The following is a 26,159-nucleotide window of genomic DNA, read 5'->3' as shown; positions in this document are numbered from 1 at the left end:
GAAATCTGCCTGCCTCTGCCTCCAGAGTGCTGGGATTAAAGGCGTGCACCACCACGCCCGGCTGAGTCTAATAATTTGTAGAATATGATTCACACAGGTTGCAATGGATTATCTTGGGTGGTTTTTTTTGTTGTTTTTTGTTTTTTTAAAAAAACAAACTCATGACGAATAACCTTTCAGAATCTTCATTCTGTTGTCAAAATTACGGAAACTATTCACAACTTTATTATAGCAAAAAGAAAGGGGTGGATAGAGAAGACACACACAAAACGACAGTCAGAAGAAGAGTCAAGAATAAGTTAAAAGCCCAAGGTGGCAGTATGCGCCTGTCTGAAGGTTGAGGATCACTCAAAACCTGTGTAAAATACCGACAGCTGGAAACAGCACGATGCGTACTAAAGCTGCTAGGAGTTTCCTGAGATCAAACAAAAATCAAGAAGACAGTAGGTTCCTCCCTCCACCAGTTTTATCATGGAAAATGTCTAGAGCATACACAAGCACAAAGAATATTTGTTCGTCTACCGCGCAGCATCAACAGTCATCATTTCTACCTCCCACTCACTGGCATCCCGAAGTCAATTCCAGTTTAGCCTGTCGTTTTACAGACTCTAACGCAAAGGCTTGGGAGCCAAGGCACTTGCTGTCCAAGTCCACTAGGTGGCAGCCCTTTAAATACGATCGTATGTAAGAAAAGACTCAACCAAACGAATTTTGAAAGAAATAACTGCAATACCAGAGGAGGTGTTTGACAGAACAAACACAAGATCCCCCAGAAGGTACGCCTCGTCCTCAACAAACACAAGAGCCTCGAGAAGGCGAGCCTCGTCCTCAGGGCGGGGACTCAGCTGGCCCAACCGGGCCGGCCTTTTAGGGACTGGGCTGTTTCGGGCCCGCCCACCGGTCCCAGCAGCCCTCGCGCGCCGCTGCGTCAGGAACGGCGTACCGTTCGGGACGCCCAGGCCAGGGCTCGTGAGCGCGCGCGCGCCGTGCGTCCTGGGCGCGGGGCCGCGCGCGCCGGGCCTCCGGGCTCGTTCGTTCCCAGTCAGCCTAGAGCGGCCGGGGTCGGAGCATCGCGTACCCCGCCATGTTCTCCTTGGCGCTGCGGGCCAGGGCGACCGGCCTCGCTGCTCAGTGGGTAAGAGGCTCGGGGTGAACCCCGGGCACTGTCGCCACAGTCTCCCGCTCTTCGTGCCTCCCTTAGCTTTTAGTCCTCGGAGACCCCTAGGCGCTGGACAGGTCAGCTGGCGGCGGCGGGGACGCCGCGGCCTTCGTCCTCAGTGCCTCCGGGATGCTCCGCAGCTGCGGTGGCGGCGGGTGGCGGGCCGCCCGCACCGGGCCGGGGAAAGTCACCCCTAACTTAGTCAAGGTCAGGAAGGCGATTGTCATTTATCCTGGTGCGGAAGCTAGTGGGGGGCCCTGGCGGCCCGCTGCTTCCAGGATCCTAGCAGCGAAGCTTTGGGCTGCTTGTCTGTCAGGCATAGCGGCTGCGCTGCATCGGATTTAAAAGCATGCTGGAGAAAACGCTGATAGGCTTGGTAAAGGCTTGCCGAGTTCCTTCAGGACTAGATAAAGGTGACCAGCGTTTCATTTACTGAAGTTGTTCATTCATTTTAGGAAATGCTCGGCAGAGAATCGTAGGAATTAACCGTGAGAGAATAGTAGTAGCACGAGTAACCGCACTGACCAAAGAGTCGTAGTTCTATGGCCATTTGAGTGTCAGGTGCATCTCAGATAGGCCAAGGAATTGAACTGAAGTTGAAACACTGAAGCGAAGCTAAAATGCAGATTCCAGGGCCTGCGAGGTAGCTCAGGGTGGAAAGGTGCTGGCCTCCAGGTGTGAGGACTAGTTGTGGTCTGACCTTCACAAGCTGAGCTTGTGTCCGGAGAGTGCATGGGCACACAGAAAGTAATGGCTATTGAAATTAACTACATGGCAACTACAGGGAAGAAAGAAGCCTTATTTGTTTGGTTGGATTTTATTTTCCTAACAGTAAAACAAAAACTAAGTTCTCAACAAAAGACTATATATATATATATATATATATATATAGTGTGTGTGTGTGTGTAAACAAACCATTTGGGGCTTTAGACTTAGGCATCCCAGGTGACCTTTTGTAGTTATGTGACATGACCTAGAGAATTAGTCTTTGTTTCTTTAGCTGTGAAATGGGAATGTTGAGTCTGTCCCTAGTTATTTGAAGCCTTAATGTACTTCTAGGTCCAGGTAACAGTGTGAATTGGATTATAGTACTTTTTTTTTTTCCTTTTGAAATTAGATCTCACCATGCAGCCCTGGCTGGCCTGGAGCCTGCTAAGTGTGGCATGTAGGCCTTGAATGTTTGCTGGTCTTCTTGCCTTGACTCTTGAGTGCTGAGATTACAGGTGTGAGCTTCCATGCCCTGCTGGAGTAGAGTAATGATGGGTGATGTTTGATGGCCCCTTGCTGTGTATTTGATAGGTGAATTTATATCTTATTTTAGAGGGTGGTGCAGTGTTTTCATCACTACAAATTAGAAACAGAATTCCCAATTTTTGTGGGGAACATGTAAGAACACTAATAAGGTTCATACGTGTATGGTTGGTCACATCTGATATCCTAGCATTTAGGAGTTAGAGCCAGGAAAATCAGAATGTTTGCTATCATTAACTATATAGTGAGTTTGAGGTTAGTCTGGCCTATATAAATTCCTGTTTGTAAAATATCCCCAACTCAAATCCCAGCCTCCTACAACAAACAAAGAGGTGTCCCTGGTAGTGTAGACTAGTAAAGAGTCAGTGAAAGGTTTTATATACAGTAAGGGTTCTGCTCTGAGTAGATGACTGGTGTAGGAGTGGAGGTGGACTAGGTCTGATTGGAGTCAGAAACTGGAAGGTTACATAGGTAAGAGAGGCTCTGAGAATCATTCAGTTGAGGAGGAGACTAAGAAGTAGGGGCAAAAAAGCTCCCATAGACATCTTCTGTTTCTTTTGTTTTTGAGGCAAAGGGTAACAAGAGGTGTAGTTGAAAAGCAGGGTTTTGTTTTGTGGGTGGTGTTTTGAGACAGAGTTTATGTAGTTTATGTAGCCTTGACTGGCCTTCCAGGAAGACTAGCCTGGCCATAAACTCAGGGATCCACCTGCACTCCCAGGCCTCTGCTTTCAGTTTTGAAATGTTTTTCCCCTATGATAGTGGGTTTTGTGCTGTCACCCCAACATGCTCTCCACAATGAATAATTTTGAATTGTATCCTGGACTTTGTAAATGCATAATAACTTACACTAATAACATTACATAACATAATAATAACATAATTAACACTACACTCTAACTTATTTCTTTAAAGAATGACCACCCCCATTGTCATGAGTGGTAGACCAATATTGGTTCTAATTTAGCAAGGCTGCTTAGACTCTGTCACTACACAGGGGTTAGCCAGAGATCTGAGTAGTTTCTGTACCCATTTCGATACTTCCTTTCCTGGGATTCCCACTTGCCCATGCCAGAGATTATCCACCTCCTTGGCTAAGTCAAGCCATTTAAGACTGCGTTTTAATTTTTTTATGTTTATTTTGGTTTCTTTGTTTGTATAACAGGGTCTTAACTGTATAGCCCAGGCTGGCTTTAAACTCTGGCAGTCCTCTTAGCATACCTCCTAAGTGGTGGTGTTGCAGGTGTGAGCCACTGTGCCTGGCTTACAGGAAAGACTTCTGGTGTGCTTGTTTGAGGCAGGGCTTCTCTGTGCAGTCCTAGTTGCAGGCCTGTTAGACACTGGAGAAACTCAAAACCTAGCTTTGTAAAGTCCCAGCTTTGTAAAACCCAAAGCAACCTCACCTTCAGAACAGGCGTGCCGGCTCTCGCCTTTAATCCCAAGGCAGGGGGGTCTCGGTGAGCCTGAGGCCAGCCTAGTCTGTATAGCAGGTTCTAGGACACCAAGGGCTACTTAGTGACCTTTCTCAAAACAAGAACAACAACAAAACAAATAAAACACAACAACCCCCCCCAAAAAACCAAGAAATTTTATCTTAGTGTGTGTGACCTTAAAATCCTAAATCTCAAAACATTTTACAGATTTTTCTTAACTTATGCTGGGTTTATATGCACTCCTACTTTGAAAGTCAAAGATTTAATAATAAATGAAACAGTATAGCTTGCCAACATTATATTCTATAAAGTAGTTTCACCCTTTTTTGTTTTTGTTTTTTTTTAAGATTTATTTATTTGGGGCCGGAGAGATGGCTCAGCAGTTAAGCACACTGAATGCTCTTCCAGAGGTCCTGAGTTCAAATCCCAGCAACCACATGGTGCCTAGCAACCATCTGTAATGGGATCTGATGCCCTCTTGTGGATCTGAAGATAGCTATAGTGTACTCATATACATAAGATAAATAAGTCATTTTTAAAAAGATTTATTTATTTATTTTATGTATATGAGTACACTGTAGCTGTACTGATGGTTGTGAGCCATCATGTGGTTGCTGGGAATTGAACTCAGGACCTTCGGAAGAGCACTCAGTGCTCTTACCCACTGAGCCATCTCACCAAGCTACTCTTTTATTCTTTTTTCTGTGTGTATGTGTGTGTGTGTACATATGGACAGAGTGTGTGTGTATGTAAGTATTCCTTTTTAAAGCTGCCCAGGAAAATCGTTGTATATGATGAACAACTAAGTTGAACAAGTGCTATAATTATGGAAGCATGGCTGGTTCCTTTCTCTAGTGCTGTCCAGGCTAAGAGGAGGGAGTTACGTGATCACGATGGGTAAGTGGGAGGCATAAAGTGCTGTAAGTTGAAGAAGCTGCATGCACAGGAGTGAGATGCATGGCAGGCTGGAAGGAAATAAGAGGGTGGAAGCTGGGACTGAAAGGGGCAAAAGGCCTTTTCTATGACGTAAGAGGATTTAGATTTTGTCCAGTAAGACGTGAACAGTTTCGGCAGATTTGTAGCATGCTCAGGTTGAGTCCAGAGCTACCACCTTCAGTCCTCTGCTCATTAGAATTTTTGTGAGCATCTATAGAGATGTGGAAAAGCATAAGACTGTCATGGAACCATATTATTAGTAGTAACCTGGGGTAGAGGAAGAACTGGGATAGAAGCAGGGCTGGGGAATGCAATAGCAAGAATAACAAAAATTACTCAGTAGAATGTCTAAAACCTAGTGATTAGTAAGTCAGGAAAAGTGTATTGAGATATCTTCTTAAGTTGTGCATGGCATTAAGGTATTGTCTATAAAGACTGTTAACTGCATGTGATGGTCTATAATTACAGTCTTAGCACTCGGGAGACTGACACAGGAGCATAGAAAGGTTAGGCTAGCCTGGGCTATCTAATGAGACTATTATCTCAAAACAACAAAAGTAAGCCTGGCAGTGGTGGCTCACGCCTTTAATCCCAACTTGAGAAGCAGGCAGATGCTTATATGTGCAAGAGAGACATCCCACTGGAAGGGTTATATTAGGCTGATTCTCCAAACTGGCACTAGTGAACAAGAGTGTAGTGGCTTGTGTAAAGTGATGGCTTGGTTTGCTGTGCTCTACTTTGTGTGAGTCTTGAATGAAAGGGTTGTTTGTGTCCTGTTGTGTTGGATAAGCTCGTAGGTGGCAGTACATTATTAGCATGAATAACTCAAGAACAAAACGTCCCTTATGGGAACACCAGTGCATCTCCCACCCCTTCTACTTCCTCTAAGTAAAAGGGAATTTATATATTAATTTCAGTAGAGAGGAAGTAGATATTTTTCAAATATCTAAAAATATGATTGTATCAGAAGTCACAGCCTAATTACAATATAAAAAACTGCATACTAACACTCAGTAATCTGTCTTGAGAATGACTTTGTTAAAGTTTTTATAAACAAAAGATAATATATCTGTCATGCTTTAAAATTATCTTTAAATCTGTCTTTCAGTTATTGTTTTATCTTGTGTCTGCTAAGTGAACAACAATGCTTTAACATATTAGGAAGTTCTTTCAGAGTAATTTCATTATCTTAAAACAGCCCATTAAAAAGACACCCATGCTGGGTGTGGTGGCGCACGCCTTTAATCCCAGCACTCGGGAGGCAGAGGCAGGCTAATTTCTGAGTTCGAGGCCAGCCTGGTCTACAAAGTGAGTTCCAGGACAGCCAGGGCTACACAGAGAAACCCTGCCTTGAAAAACCAAAAAAAAAAAAAAAAAAGACACCCATTTTAAAACAAACAAGAGCTCATGCCTTTTATCCCTGTACCCAGGATATACAGTCAGGAGGATCTCTGTGAGTTTGAGGCCAGCCTGGTCTACAGAGCTAGTTCCAGGACTGCCAGGGCTACACAAAGAAACCCTGTCTCAACAAATCAAAACAAAACCCAAAACCAAAAAAACCCAATAAGCTTTAAAAATATTAAGTGAGGGGCTGGCGAGGGAGCTCAGTGATGAGCACTGGCTGCTCGTCCACAGGCTGGGGCTACATTCCCAGCACCCACAGGGCGGCTTATAACTGTCTGATGCTTCAGTTCTAGGAAATCCAACACTAGTCTTGTCTTTTAGAGGCACCAGTCTTGTCTTGGACTTAGTGCCCCTTTATATGGCCTGGGGGACACTTACACACATAAAATTTAAATAATTCTAAATCTCCTTAAAGTAGTAGATGAAGAGATGATGAATCAGCAGTTAAGAACCCCTTACTGCTCGAAGGGCCAGAGTTTGCTTCCCAGCACTCACTGGACAGCTCATAGCTCCCTGTAATCTGGCTCCAAAGGATCTTATTTTCCACTTCTGATATTCACAGACATTGTACATAATGTGCACTTGCATGCACACGATGCACACCAAGCTTTTAAATAAAGATATTAAGTACAAGGTTGCATATTAGGAAGTAGTGAAGTATTAATATAAACTCTTTACCTTGGAAAAAATAAAAACCAGAAAGTCCTAAGTTTATGCCTCTTAGCTTTTTCTCCCCATGGTTGTGAGCTACCATGTGGTTGCTGAGAATTGAACTCAGGACCTCTGGAAGAGTAGCCAGCAGCACTCTAACCTCTAAGCCATCTCTCCAGCCCCCTCCCCACTCTTCTCAATCATCTGTCATCAGTGATTTGCAATTAAAACATTAATTTTTTGGATGCAAATGTGTGTAAACTCATGTGAATATGCAGAATTACTGGTCAGCAAGATTATGCCTCAAAATATTTTTCCAGGGATTGGTAGAGTGGTTCAGTGGTTGGAGTGCTTGCTACCAAAACTGCCATCTTGAGTTCTGTCCCTGGGGCCAATTTCTGTGAGTTGTTCACAGGGAAAAAAAAGCAATAGGTAAATAGCTGTTAAAGGGATTGTCCAATTTGTAGCAGTGTAGATTTAATGAACAACTCTCTTTTAAAATACAAAATATGTTTATTAGAATAGTTCCTACTTACCCTGAATCATGTGCTTTCAGTGCTGCTGCCTCCTTCTGTTAGCCTTGCCTTTCCCCTGTAGGCCGACAGGACAGTGGAGCAGCCAACACACAAGCCTACCGTTTGTGCATGGGTAAAGACTGGTCATTTTACAGCAGCCTGGGCATTTCATATCCAGGCAGTAGGTAGGGTTGGGGCTCTGCACCAGGCACTTTTTCCTGCGCTTCCTCTTCTCATCTGGAAGGGGATGGAGGAGCTCCTTTGCCAGAGGCCTGTTCTTGTAGGGAGGGCTTAGCTAACGGACAGCTTCTGCAAAATTAGTTCTGTGTTTATTTTAAAGATTTATTTTAATTTTATGTGTTTTAGTATTTTGTCTACATATGTGTATATGCACTGCATGTGTGTATGGTACCCACAGAGGCCTAAGAGGGCACTGGATCCCCTGGAACTGGAGGTATAGACAATTACAATTCACCATGTGGGTGTTGAGAACCAAACCCGAGTCCTCTGCAAAAGCAGGTCTCTTAACTGCTAAGCATCTCTCCAGCTCCTCTTTATTTATTTTAAATGAAAATATATGCATGAAACATCCCGAATAAACAAAAAAGGATTCAAATATTGACCAGAAAAAGTTCAATGCATTTCATTTGTGAATGTTTTATCAATCTTTTTTCAGTTTGTGTATCAGTGTTAAGTAGGAATTGGAAAATAGAAAAAAATAAATGAGCCTTTACAATATTTTGTTGTTGTTGTTGTTGTTTTGTTTTTCGAGACAGGGTTTCTCTGTATAGCTCCAGCTGTCCTGGAACTCACTCTGTAGACCAGGCTGGCCTTGAACTCAGAAATCCACCTGTCTCTGCCTCCCAAGTGCTGGGATTAAAGACAGCCGCCACCACGCCCGGAACAGGGAACAGAACTTGTAAGAAGAGTTGTTCCAGTTTAGAGTGGGAGGTGCTCGCGCGCGCACACACACCCACACCCACCCACCAACCCTCTCCTCCCCTTGAGGCGGGGTCTTCATATGTAGGCATAGATTCACAGCACCCCTCTCAAGCTTCCTAGTTCAATGCTCTTTAAAAGTAACTTTCCAGCCAGGCAGTGGTGGTGCTCGCCTTTGATCCTGGCACTTGGGAGGCAGAGGCAGGCGGATTTCTGAATTCGAGGCCAGCCTGGTCTACAGAGTGAGTTCCAGGACAGCCAGGGCTACACAGAGAAACCCTGTCTTGAAAACAACAACAATAACAAAAAATTAAAAAAATAACTTTCCGAAAGCATTACTGTGTTAAATAAATTTACATCAGGCATGGTGGCTCATACCTTTAATCCCAGCACTTAGGAGGCAGAGGCAGGTAGATTTACAAATTAAGTTCCAGGACAGCCAAAGCTCTGTTGCATAGAGAAACCATGTCTTCAACCATCCCCCATCAACCCCCAAAAGATATAAATTCTTTGAAGTTTTCCATAATTCATACTAGTTTGCTTCCCTAAAAGGCTTGTATGAGTGTTTGCCTAATGCACTAGCAAGGCCATTTCTCCCATGCCCTCAATAAAATGGAATGCTATCTTAAAACAAAATCCCAAACCAAAAGTTTTCCTAATTTAAGCTGGCAGTATTATTTTAAATTTCATGCTTTTAATTGCTAATACGTTTTTAAATGTTCATGATCGTTACTAATTTTCCTCATTAACTTTATGCACTTAAGGTCTTTTCTGGGTGTTAATCCCTTTATCACTAGAAGTGTGTAAGACTCAATAGTCTTCAGCATAGACGGTAGACGATGCCGCAGAGAGAGAATGTAAGGGACAAACAGAGCAGAGGAGTCAGAGCTGAGTCCAGAAGGAAGGTGGTGACTCTCAAGCTGTGGTTGATCGTCAAGAAATGAGTATGTAAGGCTCAGAAGGTGAAAAGAGGGATTACTTCCCCTGACTTAAAATTAACCATTATTATGAAATAGTTTTCTCAGTGTTTACTTAAGTAATTCTATGTTATTGAGAAGTTTTCTATATTTTCTTGTGTTCTCAGCTAAAGTGACTGCAGTGTGTGTTTTCTAAAGTTTAGTGTCATGTTTCACAGACTTGAATGTGTTGAATTGTTTTTAAAAGTTACATATTTAAAACAAAAGAAGCATAAAGTCATGCATGTTTATCTACTAGCTGCCTAAGGGCTGCCGGTGGTGGCAGTAAGGGAGAACACAGTTGAGGCAAAGCCCCTCCAGGACCCTTTCTCTGGTTGTGTACATAAAACTGATAGTTTCAACCACTGTATGCTATACCTATGTCTGTCACTAGGTTTTCTAGTTAAGGCCACGTGAAGAACTGTGGTCTGTGGTAAAAGTTAAGTATGTTGTTGGGTCATGTCACTTGCACTTAGTCTCTCTGGTAGCCAGTCCCATGCTTGGTTTAACTCAGTGTCCCACCATTTGTGGTTCACAGAATTAAGAAATGGTAGGATTTAGAATACTACTTCCTTTGTTTAGAGTGGGAGGTTGGCAGTACAGGAGAGGAACCGGAGAACAAAATGATTCCTTCCAGAGCAGTTGCACCCGGTAAGTCTGCAGAGCATTCCGAGTAGTACAGTGTGTGGCTGGAGCTGCTGAAGTATTTAGAAAAGAACTGAAAAGGCTGGCAGCTCTGGTAACGCGTCCTATAATCAGTCCAGCACCAGGAAGGCAGAGACAAAAAGAAAAAATTAAAAGTCCAGCTTGGGCTACATATAGAGACTCTATCAAAAAATTTTAGAAGAGTATAATGTGACTATTTGTGCATAGCTGTGACACAAGTGTAGAATAAAAACCTTACCATATTAGTGCCAGGTGTGGTGGAGCAAACCTTTAATCTTGAGAGGTAGAGGCAGGTGGCTCAGTAGAAAGTCAGCTTGGTCTACAGGACAATCCAGTAAAGCAGGGCCACAAAACTTTACCGTATTAAAAAGCTGGCATCAACTCAGACAAAAGTAAAGACAGCCACTTAATTCTCTGATGGTTCATGCCAGCGAAAGTGCTCATGGCACCTGTGTTTATTCATGGCACCTGGGCACCTGTGCTCAACTCTGGTTTGGGTTTGGATCAGGTCCTCCACTGACTCCCACAGATGAGTTAATAATGTGCCTTTATGCATCTATTTCCTGATACTTCTGAGAGAGAAGGGCATAGGATATAGGCCAGCTCCTAAGATCATACTTGATTCCCTTGTTTTAAATTATGACTCTGAAAGTATTTCTTCATGAAATTTTTCTTAAATTTTGTGACTGTTTTCTTAAAAATTTAAACTTTAGGGAAGACATGCAAGGAATTTGCATAAGACAGCAGTGCACAATGGTGCTGGAGGAGCCTTATTTGTGGTAAGTAATTGGGATTCCTCATAATGGAAAGACTTGGGAATGTGAGTGAATCCACTGTAATATCATAAATTGTGGGATGTTGCCGTAACTCTGTGGCAGAATACTTGCCTAGAGTATGCAGGATCTGGTTCTGGGCTCAATCCCTAGTACAAAGAAGCAACTTTAAACATTTTTTTTAGTTTTATGTGTGAGTGTAACTGAGAACATGTATGTACACTATGTATATGTGGGAGCCAGAGAAGGTCAGGTGCTGTTAGATCCTTATGAACTGCAGTTGTAGTCAGCTGTGCGCTGCATGTGGGTGTTGGGAACCAAGCCCAATTGCTTTGTAAGAGCAGTAAGTGCTCTTAACCTCTGAGCCACTTCTCCTGCCCCCCACCCCCCAAAACAAAACCTTAATGCCTGTGTCTTTGACATATATTGATCACCATGGGGATTTAAATATAGCTTGCTAAATTTGTTATAATTCAAATGATGTTTGGTTTCAGCTGAACCTCTCAAATATAAACTAAACCTAGGAATTTAGGAGACTCTAGGATTATGAATGTTGGTTACTGTGAGCAGGGCATGATGGAGCATGCCTTTGTCCCAGCACTTGGGAAGCAAATCTCTGAGAGTTTAAGGCCAGCCTCGTCTGCATAGTGAGTTTTAGGACAGTCAGAGCTCTGTTACACAGAGAAACACTGTGGGGGGCTGGTGGGGGGTGGATTTAGGTTACTGTTTGGTAAAATTGCTATGAGAGCTAATCTGATGGTCAGATTATATGACTGTAATTTGAGAAATCCTTAAAGGGCATTTGTTTGAAACTCGAAAGAGTTTATAATAATACAGTTAGTGCATTACTACATAATAAATATATTATTTTACAAAGCAGTTGGTCTCCATAATTTTGGCTTCACAGTTTTAACACTAGGTGGTATTTAAAAACTAGCTTTAGATGCTGCATCTGTTTTTAGTAATTAATTTAGTATTTGATGACAATGGTAGTAAACTTGTATGATGATTTAAAGTATATACTTCAAATTATTGTCCAAAGCTTCCATTTTCTTCCCTCTTTTGCTTGATACCTTTTTAAAAAGCAAAACTCTGAGAACATGAAGATGTTCTGTTAATATTAAGCGTATTCTGCTCTTTAGAAAGTAATTATGTACTTATTTATGTTGACTATTGCTGGCTGGCCTAGAACTTTCGATATAAACCAGGCTGACCTTGAACTCACAGAGATCTGCTTTCCCAGTGCTGGGATTAAAGATACTTTTAATGTTTGGCTTACTCCACTGGGTTTTTGTTTATTTGTTTTTCTTGGTGGTGGTGATTTTTTTTTTTGAATATAGTTGTGGTTTTAGTTTTTTGCTTCTGATGTTTATTTTTATATAGGGTTTCACATTGTAACCCAGATGTCTTTGAATTCTTGGCAATCCTCCTGCCTGGGATTCTTGACAAACTAAACCTCCTAAATGTTAGCTTGATGGTTTCTCTGTAGAACACTTGTTTGGGGGAAGATGTCCTTTTATACCTCTTGAAAGAGTACAGATATGTTGTCCCAGACATCTTGGACAATCAAATTCCTTTGCTTTGGGGTACTGTGCTTGTTAGGAATTCACATTTAGCATTTTTATTTAAAATTTTTGTTGGTATGTATGTCTACCTGGATATGTGCGTGTGGTACAGGTACCCTTAGAGGCTGGAAGGGACCACTGGGACCCTGGAACTGGAGTTACGGGAGTTATGTTTCCTGATGTGGATGCTGGGAACTGAACTCTGGTTCTCTGCATTAGCAGCAAGCATGGCCCACCCCACGCCCCCAAACCCAAGATAGGGTTACTTGGTATAATAGAACCCTGGCTGTCCCGGAACTTTCTCTGTAGATCAAGTTATCCTCAGACTCAGAGATCCACATGCCTTTGACTCTAAAATGCTGGGATTAAAGGCATGCATCACCATGTCCAGCAACAGCAAGCATTTTTAACCTCTAAGCCATCTCTCCAGCCCATATTTACATTTTGTTTCTTAATTACATACTGCTGTCAATTTGTATTTGATATTTGAATTAGAATATCCCATTCTTAGTGAAGCTGGTTAAATATTTTTTGTTTTGAAACCAAAATGTACGCCTTAATATTTTAAGTGTTTGTTTTGAAACTATTCTAAAAAGTTTAGTTCTGCTAACTTTACTTTGGTAAACAGTCAACAAATAAGTATTTTTAGTCATTGATGCTACAAAGATAGACTGATGGGGTTAAAGTAGAGATTAAATGAGTAGCAACCATAAAATGTAGTGTATGGTAGTATTTCAGTTTTAGAGAAAATGTTGATAATTTTGGAAAAATTTTTTCTCTTTTTAAATTTTTTTTTTTTTTTTTTGTATAGCATAGAGATACTCCTGAGAATAACCCAGATACTCCATTTGATTTCACACCAGAAAACTATAAGGTATGTTTAATAAACAGCATGGTTGACTTATCAAGTATTCAGTGCTTCCATGCATATAAAGCAGGCACTTTTCCTTCTACAGAGGATAGAGGCAATAGTAAAAAACTACCCAGAAGGGCATCAAGCCGCTGCTGTGCTTCCAGTCCTGGATCTCGCCCAAAGGCAGAATGGATGGCTACCTATCTCCGCTATGAACAAGGTATTGAATTCAATTTGTCTCAGGAAAAAGGAAAGATTGTATATGATATCTTCTTTTTTTTTTTTTTTTGGCTTTTTTTTTGGCTTTTTGAGACAGGGTTTCTCTGTGTACCCCTGGCTGTCCTGGAACTCACTCTGTAGACCAGCCTAGTAGCCTCGAACTCAGAAATTCGCCTGCCTCTGCCTCCCAAGTGCTGGGATCAATGGCGTGCATCACCACGCCTGGCTTGCATGTGATAACATAGAGATCATCATGATAAACATTAGTATCAGAGTTTACTTATATAGTCATATAATAGATCGATTGATTGATCTCTTTAGTGTGTTTTTGTAATACAGCTTCCATTCTTGCAGGAAATAGGTACCTAATATGAAAGAGGTGTTTTTCTCCCCCCCCCCCCCCCAACGCCTTTTGAGGGAAATGCTCACTAATGGAAATATCTCAAATATGTATAATTTAGTATCAAGGTGTTTTGGAAATTAATGCAGTAGTGTTTCAACATTAAAATTACAGGGGGAAAAAAATCCCTTACCAAATGTAATCCTATTACAGCTTAGGTTCTAGTCTAGAACAGAAATTTGTATCTAATATGTGGCATGTTATGGCATTCAGAACCAGCACGTGACCCACTTCAGCCTCCTTATAAACCCTGTTAAGACTCACCAGTTACAAAGTGTGTATGAGAACAGTTCCTTGCTTTCTGCTTGACCAGCTGTCATGGATACTCACTCCACTGTAGTATGCTCCGCTCATCATTCTCTAAACTTGATTTGGTTATAAATGAAGTCCACTGTTAAGGTGGATTATCACAAAACAGAAACAAAAGACAAACAATGGGAGAACAATGGACTATCTAAAAACTACAAATGCAAATTTTACGTTGTGTTGATTGTTTTATTTGCAAATATACTTCCCTAATACTGATACATGTTACAAAGCTTTATTTAATAATTAAATGCTTAGTTAACTAGGTTGACACAGGTGGTTAATTTTTCTAGAAACCTTGATGAGAACTGGGTATGTAGCTAAGTGGAAGAGCATTTGCCCAACAACTCCAAAGCCCTGGGTTTAATCCTCAGGACTAAGAAAGAAAAAACAAAAATAGTATGCTATATAGTGCTTGTGAAAATTTTTTCATTTGAAATTATACCTTCATTTTTAATCAATCAATCTCTCTCTCTCTCTCTCTCTGTTTTTTGAGACAGGGTTTCTCTGTGTAGCCCTGGCTGTCCTGGAACTCACTTTGTAGACCAGGCTAGCCTGGAACTCAGAAATCTGCCTGCCTCTGCCTCTTGAGTGCTGGGATTAAAGGCGTGGGCCACCACTGCCCAGCCGTTTTTAAACTCTTAAAAAATATTTTTAAGAGTTAACCTTAGTGTGTGATGTGCCTGTGGAGGTCAGAGGACTTCTCTGGTTAGCAAGGTCTTTTACTTACATGAACCATTTTGCCAGCCCATACTTATTATTATTTTTTTTTAAGGAAAATGTTTTTAGTAATGAAAATATTTAGGTCTCTTGTTGAATAGTAAGAGTATAGAGAAAAATAAAACAAGTAAGAGTGTAAGAGCATTTAGGATACTGTACTGTTTAGAGTTGGATACATTAGCTTCAGGTGATGTGAACACTGCATGTAATCATTCTTAATGTTCTAATATTTCAGGTGGCTGAAGTTTTACAAGTACCTCCAATGAGAGTATATGAAGTAGCAACTTTTTATACAATGTATAATCGAAAGCCAGTTGGGAAGTACCATATCCAGGTCTGCACTACTACACCTTGCATGCTGCGAGATTCTGACAGCATATTGGAGACCCTTCAGAGAAAGCTTGGTATGGAATACTTCATTTCTTTCATTAATCCCAACGATAGCCAGGGTGCCTTGGGACACAACCTTAATCCCCCAGCACTTGGGAGGTAGAGACAGGAGGATCTATAAAGTTCCAGGACAGCCAGGGCTACACAGAGAAAGAAACCCTGTCTTGAGATACCTTTTCCCACCCTCAACCCCCAAACAAACAAACAAAGCAAGCTTCATCTCCATACATTTCCCAACTTCCAAACAAACAAAATTATTTTATAGATCTGATATTTTCCACTTCAATTTTTCTCACTTGGTTTATACTTACTCAGTACTTAAAAAGATATTATTTGCTTGCTTTTATTTCTTTCTGCCTCAAGTCTGAGCCTTTAATTTATGTTAATCATTAAGAATGTTAGCATATATCACATAAAAATGACTATATATGGGCTAGACTCTGAGATGGCTCAGGCAAAGAGCATGCATTGGCTTCCCAGAGGACCTGAGTTCCCTTCCTACCCAACATCTATTTAGCAGAAAGTTCACAACCACCGATAATTCCAGCACCAGGTGAAGCAGACAGTTCTTGAGGCACCTGCACTTATGTGCACAAATACACAATTAAAAATAATTTTTAGAGTGTCCATGTACTTTTTTTTAAAGATATTTAGGTGAATTGTATTCGACATCTGCAATTGCTCTTTCATTTCTTTTTCTTTTTTAAATGTAAAACTTTTTTATTAGATATTTTCTTCATTTACATTTCAAATGCTACCCTATACCCTCCCCCTGCTCCCCAACCCACCCACTCCCGCATCCTGGCCCTGGCGTTGCCCTGTACTGGGGCATATAATCTTCACAAGACCAAGGGGCCTCTCCTCCCATTTATGCTCCACTAGGCCATCCTCTGCTACATATGCAGCTAGAGACACGAGCTCTTGGGGTACTGGTTAGTTCATAATGTTGTTCCTCCTATAGGGTTGCAGACCCCTTCAGCTCCTTAGATGCTTTCTCTAGCTCCCCCATTGGGGGCCCTGTGCTCCATCCAATAGCTGACTGTGAGCATCCACTTCTGTATTTTCCAGGCACTGGCATAGCCTCAAAAGAGAGAGCTATGTCAGGGTCCTGTCAGTTAAATCTTGCTGGCTTTTGCAATAGTGTCTGGGTTTGGTGGTTGTTTATGGGATGGATCCCCAGGTGGGGCAGTCTCTGGATGGTCCTTCCTTCTGTCTCAAAAATATGGAACGCTTCAAGAATTTGCGCGTCATCCTTGCACAGGGCCCATGCTAATCTTCTCTGTATCGTTCCAATTTTTGTATATGTGCTGCCGAAGCGAGCACGTCCATGTACTTTTCTAGAGGAGCCATAGAATAAGTAACAACATAGTAGGACTATTTCACAAGGTAAACAGATACAGCTATAGCACATTTATAAAATAAAATAAATGAGTACTTTCAGTACTTTCCATAAAAAAATCGCCATTGTTGCTTCTGCTTCTCCTCTTTTATTTTTTTTTTTGGAGACAAGATTTCTCTGTGTAGCCCTGACTGTCCTAGAACTTTCTCTGTAGACCAGACTTCAAACTCAGAGATCTGCCTGCCTTTCCCTTGGAGTACTGGGATTAAACGTATATACCCCTGCCTGCCTGCATTTATTTTTGACTATGAAGTTAAAACATCTTTTAATTTTCCTTCTTGTATTGAAGAAGTACAGGCTTCATTCATACTTGAGGCAAGTACACTTAATACTGACTTGCATTCTCAGCCCCATTCTTTACTTACTTTGAGATAGGGTCTTACTGAGTTGACCAAGCTGTTCTTGCTTGCAGTCCTCTGACTCTCAAGTCGTAGCTGGTCTTCGTCATCAGTTGGGGATTTAAAAAAAAAATATGTCTTTGCATGTCACAAATACATTTGGGCAACATCAAAGTATATAAGGCTGAAAGATCAGCTGGCTTCCTCTAAGGTAGAGATTCTGGTAACTACTTGGTATATAGCATACAGGCTTTATATCATTTATTATTTAGCATATAAATGTAATATATGTGCTCTTATGTGGTGTAACTTTGGTCTTCATGTGTAGCACAGAGTGTTCTTGTTTTTTGCTGTTAAAGACAAGAGTACTCTAGTAATTTCATATATTCATACCTTTGAATGTTTTTCATGTTGTATATTAAAATCATTTATAAGAAATTGCTGACTCATGCTTGCTGTATTTTGCCAATCTCTTCCCTTAAGGATATGAGTATTCATTTTCCTTACCTCCTTAATAATATTTTGAATCTTTGCCAATCTAATGGTGTAACTGTGTTATTAGCAGTCCAATTGGTTACTTTTTAAAAAAAAATTTGGATATTTTGTTTACATTTCAAATGTTATCCCCTTTCCGTTTCCCCTCTGCAAACCCCCATCCCATCCCCCCTTACCCTGCTTCTATTAGGGAGCTCACCCACCCACTCCCACCTCACCACCCTAGCATTCCTCTACACTGGGGCATCAAGCCTTCACAAGACCAAAGGCCTCCCCTCCCATTGATGCCAGATAAGGCCTCTTCAGCTCCTTCAGTCCTTCCCCTAACTCCTCTATTAGGGTCCCTGTGCTCAGTCCGATGGTTGGCTGTGAGCATCCACATCTGTATTGTCAGGATCTGGCAAAGCCTCTCAGGAGACAGCTGTTATCAGGTTCCTGTCAGCATGGTTACTTGTTATTTTAATGATTTTTTTTGTTGTGTACTGTACCCTTGGTGGCCAGAAGGGGGTGTTGGATCCCCTGGGAGTGGACTTACAGATGTTTGTGACCCACAACTGTTTGGGTGCTGGGAACCAAACCCAATCCTTTACAAGGACACCCAGTGAATCACTGAGAAGCCTCCATCCCACCCCACCCCACCCCACCTTTTTTTTTTTTTTTTTAAGCTTGAGAACTTTTTTTTTTTTTTTTTGGTTTTTTTCGAGACAGGGTTTCTCTGTATAGCCCTGGCTGTCCCGGAACTCACTTTGTAGACCAGGCTGGCCTCGAACTCAGAAATCTGCCTGCCTCTGCCTCCTGAGTGCTGGGATTAAAGGTGTGCACCAACACGCCCAGCTTTGAGAACAATTTTATTAGTTTAAAAGAAAAGCCCAAATGCAGGCAAACTATAAATATCCACTGCTGCCTGTAGGAGTGAGACAGAGAAAAGGTAGAGCCATGATGTTTGAGGTAGGCTGGAGGTCAGCCATGTGGCAGACAAGCAGCTAGGTGGTATGGGCAGCAAGTTCAGTCTTAGCACAGAGTGAATGAAAACTGTGAGCACTGGCCTCTAGGTTTTTATTGATTTTAAAGGAACAAGCTTACTCAAGAAATAGCTTGAAGCTAGGCAGTTGGCTTTTGCCTGTAATCTCAGACTTCTGGAACTTAAGCCAGGAGGGTTGTCATGAGTTAAGAGGCCAGGACTGAGCTTCAGTGTGAGACCCTATCTCCAAACAAAACAACAAAACCTAAAAGACAAAAAATCAAAATGAGTATTATGTTGTTATCATTATGTTTATTTTTTGAGACCAGATCTCTCAATATATAGTTCAGGCTAGTGTTGAACTTGAATCCTGTTTCTGCTTTCTAAGTGCTGAGATTACACATGTATACCATTATGCTTGGGCCTTTACTTTTTTTTTTTTGGTTTTTCTCTGTGTAGTCCTGGCTGTCCTAGAACTGGTTCTGTAGACCAGGCTGGCCTTGAACTCAGAAATCCACCTGCCTCTGTCTCCCAAGTGCTGGGATTAAAGGCGTGTGCCACCACTGCCTGGAGGCTCTTTACATTTTTACAGAAATTTAATGCATGCCAATACTCCTATATACCTCTATAACATATTGTTGATATTGTCATTTTTATTAAACAATATTGCTTTTATGCTATAATTTATTTCTTTTAATGGCTATTTACATTTTTAGGAATAAAGGTTGGAGAGACTACACCTGACAAACTTTTCACTCTTATAGAAGTGGAATGTTTAGGGGCCTGTGTAAATGCACCGATGGTTCAAATAAATGACAACTACTATGTGAGTATCCATCCCACTTGATAATAAGCTAAAGTTCTGAAGTATCCTATTTAATATATTTTATTTCATGTTCAGATACTAGTTCTTGAGATACTCATTAGAAGAAACTACTAGTAGTATACGTATCTAGATGGTTTTAAAAGAATTATCTTTAAAAATTTCTTTTTTCTACCGGATATAAATTTGAGTTTTAATTATGACAAATTTAGTCATTCACATATAGTAGAAACGAAATAGCAACACTTTAGAGCAATTAGATAATATTGTCATTATCATTATTTGCAGAAGAAATTATACATATAAACACCTCATCTTTTTCTCTCTAGACAGTATCATAAATTTAGTGTGTATTCTTTTTATAGTTTTAAAGTTTTTTTTAGTCTGTATCTATAGTAATATGTCATTGTTTGCTTTAAGTTTTTTATATAGATGAAATATATAACCTACTTCTACTGCTTTATCTGTATCTTGAAAGGTTTGTTTTGTTTTGTTTATCTTTTTATCTTTGACCTGTAAATTTTCTGGAGGTATTCTTAATATCCAAATATGTGGAGTTTTAGCATTTTAAATTACTTGCTGCCCCTATTGTATCATGATTTTCTTTCTTTTTTTTTTTTTTTTTTTTTTTTCCGAGACAGGGTTTCTCTGTATAGCCCTGGCTGTCCTGGAACTCACTTTGTAGACCAGGCTGGCCCGGAACTTAAAAATCCACCTGCCTCTGCCTCCCGAGTGCTGGGATCAATGGTGTGCGCCACCATGCCCAGCTCATATATCATGGTTTTCTTTTTTTTTTTTTTTTTTTCCATTTTTTATTAGGTATTTAACTCATTTACATTTCCAATGCTATACCAAAAGTCCCCCATATCCACCCACCCCCACTCCCCTGCCCACCCACTCCCCCTTTTTGGCCCTGGTATTCCCCTGTACTGGGGCATATAAAGTTTGCAAGTCCAATGGGCCTCTCTTTCTAGTGATGGCCGACTAGGCCATCTTTTGATATATATGCAGCTAGAGTCAAGAGCTCCGGGGTACTGGTTAGCTCATAATGTTGTTCCACCTATAGGGTTGCAGATCCCTTTAGCTCCTTGGCTACTTTCTCTAGCTCCTCCATTGGGAGCCCTATGATCCATCCATTAGCTGACTGTGAGCATCCACTTCTGTGTTTGCTGGGCCCCGGCATAGTCTCACAAGAGACAGCTACATCTGCGTCCTTTCAATAAAATCTTGCTAGTGTATGCAATGGTGTCAGCGTATATCATGGTTTTCAATTATGATTTTCTTAGAAAATAGTTTATGGAGATTCTTTGAGGTCTTTGCTGAAGATAGCATTTTCAAGAATGGACTTTGTTCTGTCCTACTCCTAGAGATACTATTCGCACCCCTAAAGGCTGACCTCTTTATACCTTTTACTTAACCCATTCCGCAGTGACATGGGTTCCAGCCTAGACATTTTCTTTGCAGGACAGTTTACTTTCTAGTTTATCTTTGTATTTAATGTGTAGATTTTTTTGATTTTAACTGTGGTTTGGTTGGTCTCTTATGAAGACTTCTTTTGTGCTGATCTGGGGTCCTGCTCCAGCCCTTCTTGGCTATTGAAAACTTGAAGAGAAGTTTGTTTGGTGTTTCTTGCTGAAATTTCTTTGAGGGTTTTGTTTTGTTTTGTTTTTGCCTCTGTTATGTACATCTCAAACAGGAATTAGTCAGGGCTTTATAAGAAGCATAAATTTTGATATAGTAGCCCACAGGCCTTGGTGTCTAAGAGATTTTTTTTCCCTTTTTTTCAATTAGTAGTTAGAGCTTGATTCAGGATAGTAGGTCTGTACTTATCAGGCACAACAGTGGTTATCAGGTGACAGATAATCACTCTGACCCACAGTGCCTTTTCAGGTTAGCATTTCTTTTATTCTTTGGTGTTTTCCTATTTTATATTTTCTTATTGCTGTGAAGAGACACCATGACATGGCAACTCTTATAAAAAAGAAAACACAGTTGGGGCCTTCCTTATGTTATGGTTTCAGAGGTTTAGTTCATTATCATCATGAAAGGAAGCATGGCAGTGGCATGGTGCTGGAGAAGTAGTTGAAGCTACATCCTGATCTATAGGTAGTAACAGAGACACTAAGCTTGGCACTGTCAGTGACACACTTCCTTTCGCAAGCCTACGCCTCCTAATCCTTTCAGCTAGTTCCACTCGAAGGTCAGTGAGTGAGCATTTAAATAGAGGAGCCCAGGGGAGCCACTCTTACTCAAACTTCTTCTTCAGAACAAGTTCAGGTTGAGTTACCAGTAAAGGACTCGGATGACTCCTCTGAGGTACTAGTGAGGCCAGAATTAAAACACAGAAAGACACTTAGTTTCTCCCTTTCCAGCTCAGTCTTAATATATATCGCATTATATATTGGAATTACTCAGTTATAGAGATCTTGGTAAGTAAGAAATGAATTCATTGTAAGGACTTACAGATTTTTTTTTTTAACAGCAATTCGTTAACGTCTTCAATTTTTCTCCAGGAGGATCTGACACCCAAGGATATTGAAGAGATTATTGATGAACTCAAAGCTGGAAAAGTTCCCAAACCAGGGCCAAGGTATGCGTTCATTTATATATATAAACTCTGATGGCATAACCTACCCTGAACTGCCTTTCACAGCAGCGGGGTTTTAAGAGTTTTGCTCATTCATAGGAGACAACTGGAACTTTGCATATCTAAAGTTCTCATCTAAAGCAAGATTTTTTTTTTTTGGTAAAAAATCCATAAAATACGGCTGGGGAAATGGTTCAGTGTTCTGTCCATGCAGGGCTAGGGTGAGACCGGGAATCCTGTGAGAGAGGTAGCTGGCCAGCCTAACTAAACCAGCAAGTTTACAGTTCAGTGTGATGCAGAGCATAAGGTAGAGAGTGATAGAGACAGACATCTAACGCTGACTTTGTTCCCCCATGTGCACATACATACACCACACAAAAACACATGTGCAAACATGCCTACATACATCTCACACATATATGGGAAAAAACTTTGTAAGATAATTATCTGTGACCTACCAGAATATTTATTCTGAAAGAGAATTTCCTTCAAATAGAAATTGCTTAAAAGTTCATGTTACTAAGAAGATTGATCTGAAATTAGCCTTCCTCTTATTCCCACCTAAAGATCCATTTTCCCTTTCAATCAATACAACATTATTTAAAACATGTTTTAAATTTTGATCATGTATAATGTATATGTGGAGGCCAGAAGACAGCTTTGTGGAGTTGCTTCTCTCCTTAAGCCTGTATAGGTTTCAGGTTTTGAACTTGGGTTGCTGTCCTTATCAACAACCACTTTTTCCTACAGACCCATGTCATTGACCCCAGACAAGATGATCTTTAATTATTACTTTTCTTGAAATAGCTATCTTGTATTCTCCCTATCTTTTTGTCCTATTTAATATCACAGATCTTTAGTTTTCCTTATGTGCCATAGTTTGGTCTCCATGGGATTTCTAGTTGGCTTGTGAATTCACAGTGATACTTAAAACTAACTGTAGTACAGTCAGTCATATGTCACATAACCAGCAATAGACAACAGACACAATGAAGTCCATAAAGTTACATCAAAGCTGAAAGTGCCTGTTAATATTATTTCGAGATAAGGTCTTACGATAGCCCTGGCTAGTGTGGAACTCACTATATAGACCAGGTTAGCAACTTAAAAACGCTCTGCCTGCCTTTGCCTCTGGAGTGCTGGCTGGGATTAAAGGTGGCCAGTTTTTTACAGTAAAAATTTACATATGCTAATCACTAATAATCATTACTTGCTTTTCTTTTCAGGAGTGGCCGCTTCTGTTGTGAGCCAGCTGGAGGCCTTACTTCTTTGACTGAACCACCCAAAGGACCTGGCTTTGGTGTGCAAGCAGGCCTTTAACTTGTATTCAACTGTAAAAAATGTCACTGGACAAATAAAATATGAACTTCCCTACATAAGCTTTATTCGGTTTGCTTATTCCCACCTGTACATCCTGGCAGTAATCTAGTAACTTGCAGCTGCTAAATATTATGTCAAAACAACAGGACCACTATCTCGGTCTACCTGTGAAGACCTATCATTATAACAGAATCAAGTTAAGAATTATTTTAGTGTTGCCCATTCATAGAGCCATGTCATTTTTATCAGTGAAGTAAAAGTTTTGCAAAACTTAAAATACATTTTTCCTTTGTATCTTTAGACACAGCCAAATTGTTAAATTTTTTATAAGCTTTATGTCAATGTTCCCTTTAAGCGTTTTAACATTTAAGAGCATATAGTTGTTACTGAAGTTTCTGACTGGTAAGACCTCCCTATCAGTACTACCGGTAAGAGAATTTTCTCAAAGTATTCCATTTATGTTTGCTATCTCATTCTGTAGCCCTGCTTGTATGTTTACCAGGCTGGCCTTCAACTTTGGGTAGTTTTGCTTCTGCCTCTCAAGTTCTGGGATTGTGGTAAAAGCATTATTTATAAAAAGAAAAGTTAAAATAATTTGATATTTCTTTAGCTATATTTATTTATTTTGATACAGGATCTCACTTTGTAGATCAGACTGGACTAGAACTCAGAGATTTAGTAAAGATATTCAAACCCACCATACTTGAACTTTAGCTATGTTTTTGTTTTTGTCGTTTGAGGCATGGTTTGGCCATCTTTGGCTATATTTTTAACACTGGAAGCACCTAAGAACTAACTGGTGGAGTTGGTAGGCTGGACAATGTGTTTGTATGAATAAAACATTACCTTCAACTCAAGAAAGGAGGTAATAGTGCCGTGCTTCTGAAAATGCAGAATAGAAATAGTTTTCATTCCTGGAATAATCAGATTGCTTCAGGATTTATCAAAGTCAGTGACCCTACAGGGACCTCATTATAGAGGTAGGCACTCAGGAGGCAGAGGCAGGTGATCTCTTGAGAGTTTGAAGTCAGCCGGTTCTATGTATGGAAGTCCACACCAGACAGAACTAATTAATGAGACTGTCTTTTTTTTTTTTTAAGCTAGATTTGATTTATATTATGTGGATTAGTGTTTTGCCTGTGCTCGTGGTGTGCACCAAATCCAGAAGAGAGCAGTGGACACCCAGGAACTGAAGTTACATAAGGTTTTGAGTGGTCTTGTGGGTGTTGGGAACAACTGAATCTAGGTCTTCAAACAGTGCTTTTAACCCCAGAGCCATCTCTCCAGCTCTGCCTATATAAAAAGACTAACTGGTTGTGAGTGCTTATGATTTAGGGTCTAAGGTAGGTCTTTAAAGTTAAGTTTTCACCAGAAATATAGCTCTCACTATACACCACTGTTGGGTACTTGGTTGGCATGAGCAAGGGCAGAGCTTCAGTCCCCAGTTCACACATACACAGATTTCTCTAGAAGACTGTTCATACTGAAAGTTTTTTATAGCTGAGAACAATGGAAGACAATCTATCCTGATTTTTTTTTTTAATGAAGGTTTATGTCCCTGTCAAGCCCAAAACTCACATCAGAATTTACAGCTTATTATTGATAGGACTGTCTTAAAATCATTAAGATACTAACGGATACTGAAGGAGGCCACAGTTAACGAAGAGGGAGAAGATGGTTTCCTGTGGAGTATGTAACTTCTTAGGGTGGTTAAAGCACAACGGTTGCAGGCTAACCGCTGTAGATTAAAGTATTCAGAAGGAAGTCTGAGGACAAGCTGCTGCGATGGTAAAATTTCCTCACACGCCCTATGAGACTTAGTACCACAGGAACAAATTTGGTGAAATTTCTGCTCAGAAAGGTCACAGGATCGCATGGCTAGAACTGAGCTTACCGATGCGTTCTTTGCAAGCAGTGCTTAGAGCCGTGCTTTGGGAACAGAGTGCGTCTGGCTGGGACATCCCTCGGCCCGCGCCGCACGAAGCGGCTCAGTCACGCAACCCGGACCTGCCCCACAGTGCTGCGGTGCCCTCCCGCCCGCACGACCACCGCTAACAAAACCCTCCCGGTTTCCGGCTGGTTTTGCCGTCCCAACTCAAACCCTGCAAAAATATGTGCGTTTCCTCCGCCGGGCGCCAGCACCCATGCCGCCTTTTGCACATCTCCGGTGGTGGTGACTGCGCGTGAGGAGCTCCCCGGCCGACGGCTCGAGGGCTGCTCCGACTCCCACGCGGCTCCAGGACTTCCGGCCCCCTCCACCCGCTCCGCTTCGCTCCCCAAGAACGCCACCCGCCGCCGCGCGCTCCGCTCCTCCGGGGAGCCCAGGGACGGGCGCGTCGGGGGCGGGGCACGGCGGTCACGCCGCCCGTCCCGTGCCTGCAGGAGTCACGTGTCCGCCCGGGTCACGTGCTCGCGCCGCAGCCAATCGCGGAGAACGCTGTCCAGGAGCAAGGAGGCTGTGGTGAGAGACCGACCAAGACCGGAGATGTTTTTAAGCCTGGCCCCGGCGGCATCAGGGGCTGTTGCAGCGGCGACGGAGACACCGGCAGCGGCGGCCACCCGGAGGTCCTCGTTCAGGGGGTGAACCCTTCTGCGCCCGCTGAGCCTCGGGTCTGTGCGGGCCAGGGGGGCGTGGCGACCAGAGGGGAGGAAGGAGGGCGCGGTTTCGAGTCTGTCCCGGGTACCAGGGAGGAGACCCTCAGCCCGGTGCCCCGTCTCCTCCCCGGAGCCAGGTAGGGGGGTTGCGCCTCTGCCAGCCGCGCCCAGCCGTGTGCTACGCGCCACTCGGCCCAGCCCAGCCCGCGGCGCGGCCGGCCGGACCGTGACAGGCCGTTGGTGGCCGCCCCGCCCGGCATCCTGACGGGTCGCGGCGCAGGTGGGGCCGCCGCTGGGCGACGCTCGGGCGGCGGCTAGCGCGAGCGCCTTGGCCGCCGCTTACCGGAACATGGCGCGGCCGGGAGGGCGCCGCCAGCGCACCGGGACGGACGGCATCGCGGGGGCGCGCCGTGCCGCCGCGCGCTCCCGGTGCCAGCGGCGCTGCGTGCGCGGTTGTCGGAGACTCGGTGCGGGCCGGGGCGTAGGAGGCGCGATGGTCCCGGGAGAG

The 26,159-nt window shown here is 42.2% G+C and overlaps 2 protein-coding genes and 1 non-coding gene across 14 annotated transcripts in view; 2 read left to right on the top strand and 1 right to left on the bottom strand.

The window, feature by feature from the left end:
- The first annotated feature begins 990 nt into the window (after positions 1–990).
- On the top strand, positions 991–23,755 carry Ndufv2 (NADH:ubiquinone oxidoreductase core subunit V2). 2 transcript variants are annotated; one of them, NM_001278415.1, is made up of 9 exons: positions 991–1,135; positions 1,476–1,572; positions 10,621–10,686; positions 13,057–13,119; positions 13,202–13,318; positions 14,979–15,147; positions 19,043–19,152; positions 21,663–21,739; positions 22,963–23,755. In NM_001278415.1, the coding sequence occupies exons 5-9, from the start codon at positions 13,310–13,312 to the stop codon at positions 23,054–23,056; spliced, it is 459 nt and encodes a 152-aa protein (NP_001265344.1). In that variant the 5' UTR covers positions 991–1,135; positions 1,476–1,572; positions 10,621–10,686; positions 13,057–13,119; positions 13,202–13,309; the 3' UTR covers positions 23,057–23,755. The 2 variants fall into 2 exon arrangements, with proteins under 2 accessions (NP_001265344.1, NP_082664.1); NM_028388.3 differs by lacking the exon at positions 1,476–1,572.
- Positions 16,350–16,456, bottom strand: Gm23264. The gene has a single exon (XR_003952468.1). It is a non-coding gene; the product is annotated as a U6 spliceosomal RNA (small nuclear RNA).
- Positions 23,746–26,159, top strand: part of Ankrd12 (ankyrin repeat domain 12) — a 113,102-nt gene continuing 110,688 nt past the window's right edge. For 2 of the 11 annotated variants that reach the window (XM_006523399.4, XM_006523397.4), the window contains exon 1: positions 25,450–25,666. The gene's annotated coding sequence lies outside the window, so the exon portion shown is untranslated. The other 9 variants (XM_030249419.1, XM_006523396.4, XM_030249418.1 and 6 more) reach the window with 7 other exon arrangements.

The sequence above is a fragment of the Mus musculus genome, chromosome 17 (assembly GCF_000001635.26).
Source record: "Mus musculus strain C57BL/6J chromosome 17, GRCm38.p6 C57BL/6J".
NCBI lineage: Eukaryota > Metazoa > Chordata > Mammalia > Rodentia > Muridae > Mus > Mus musculus.
This window is presented reverse-complemented; position numbering and strand designations above follow the sequence as displayed.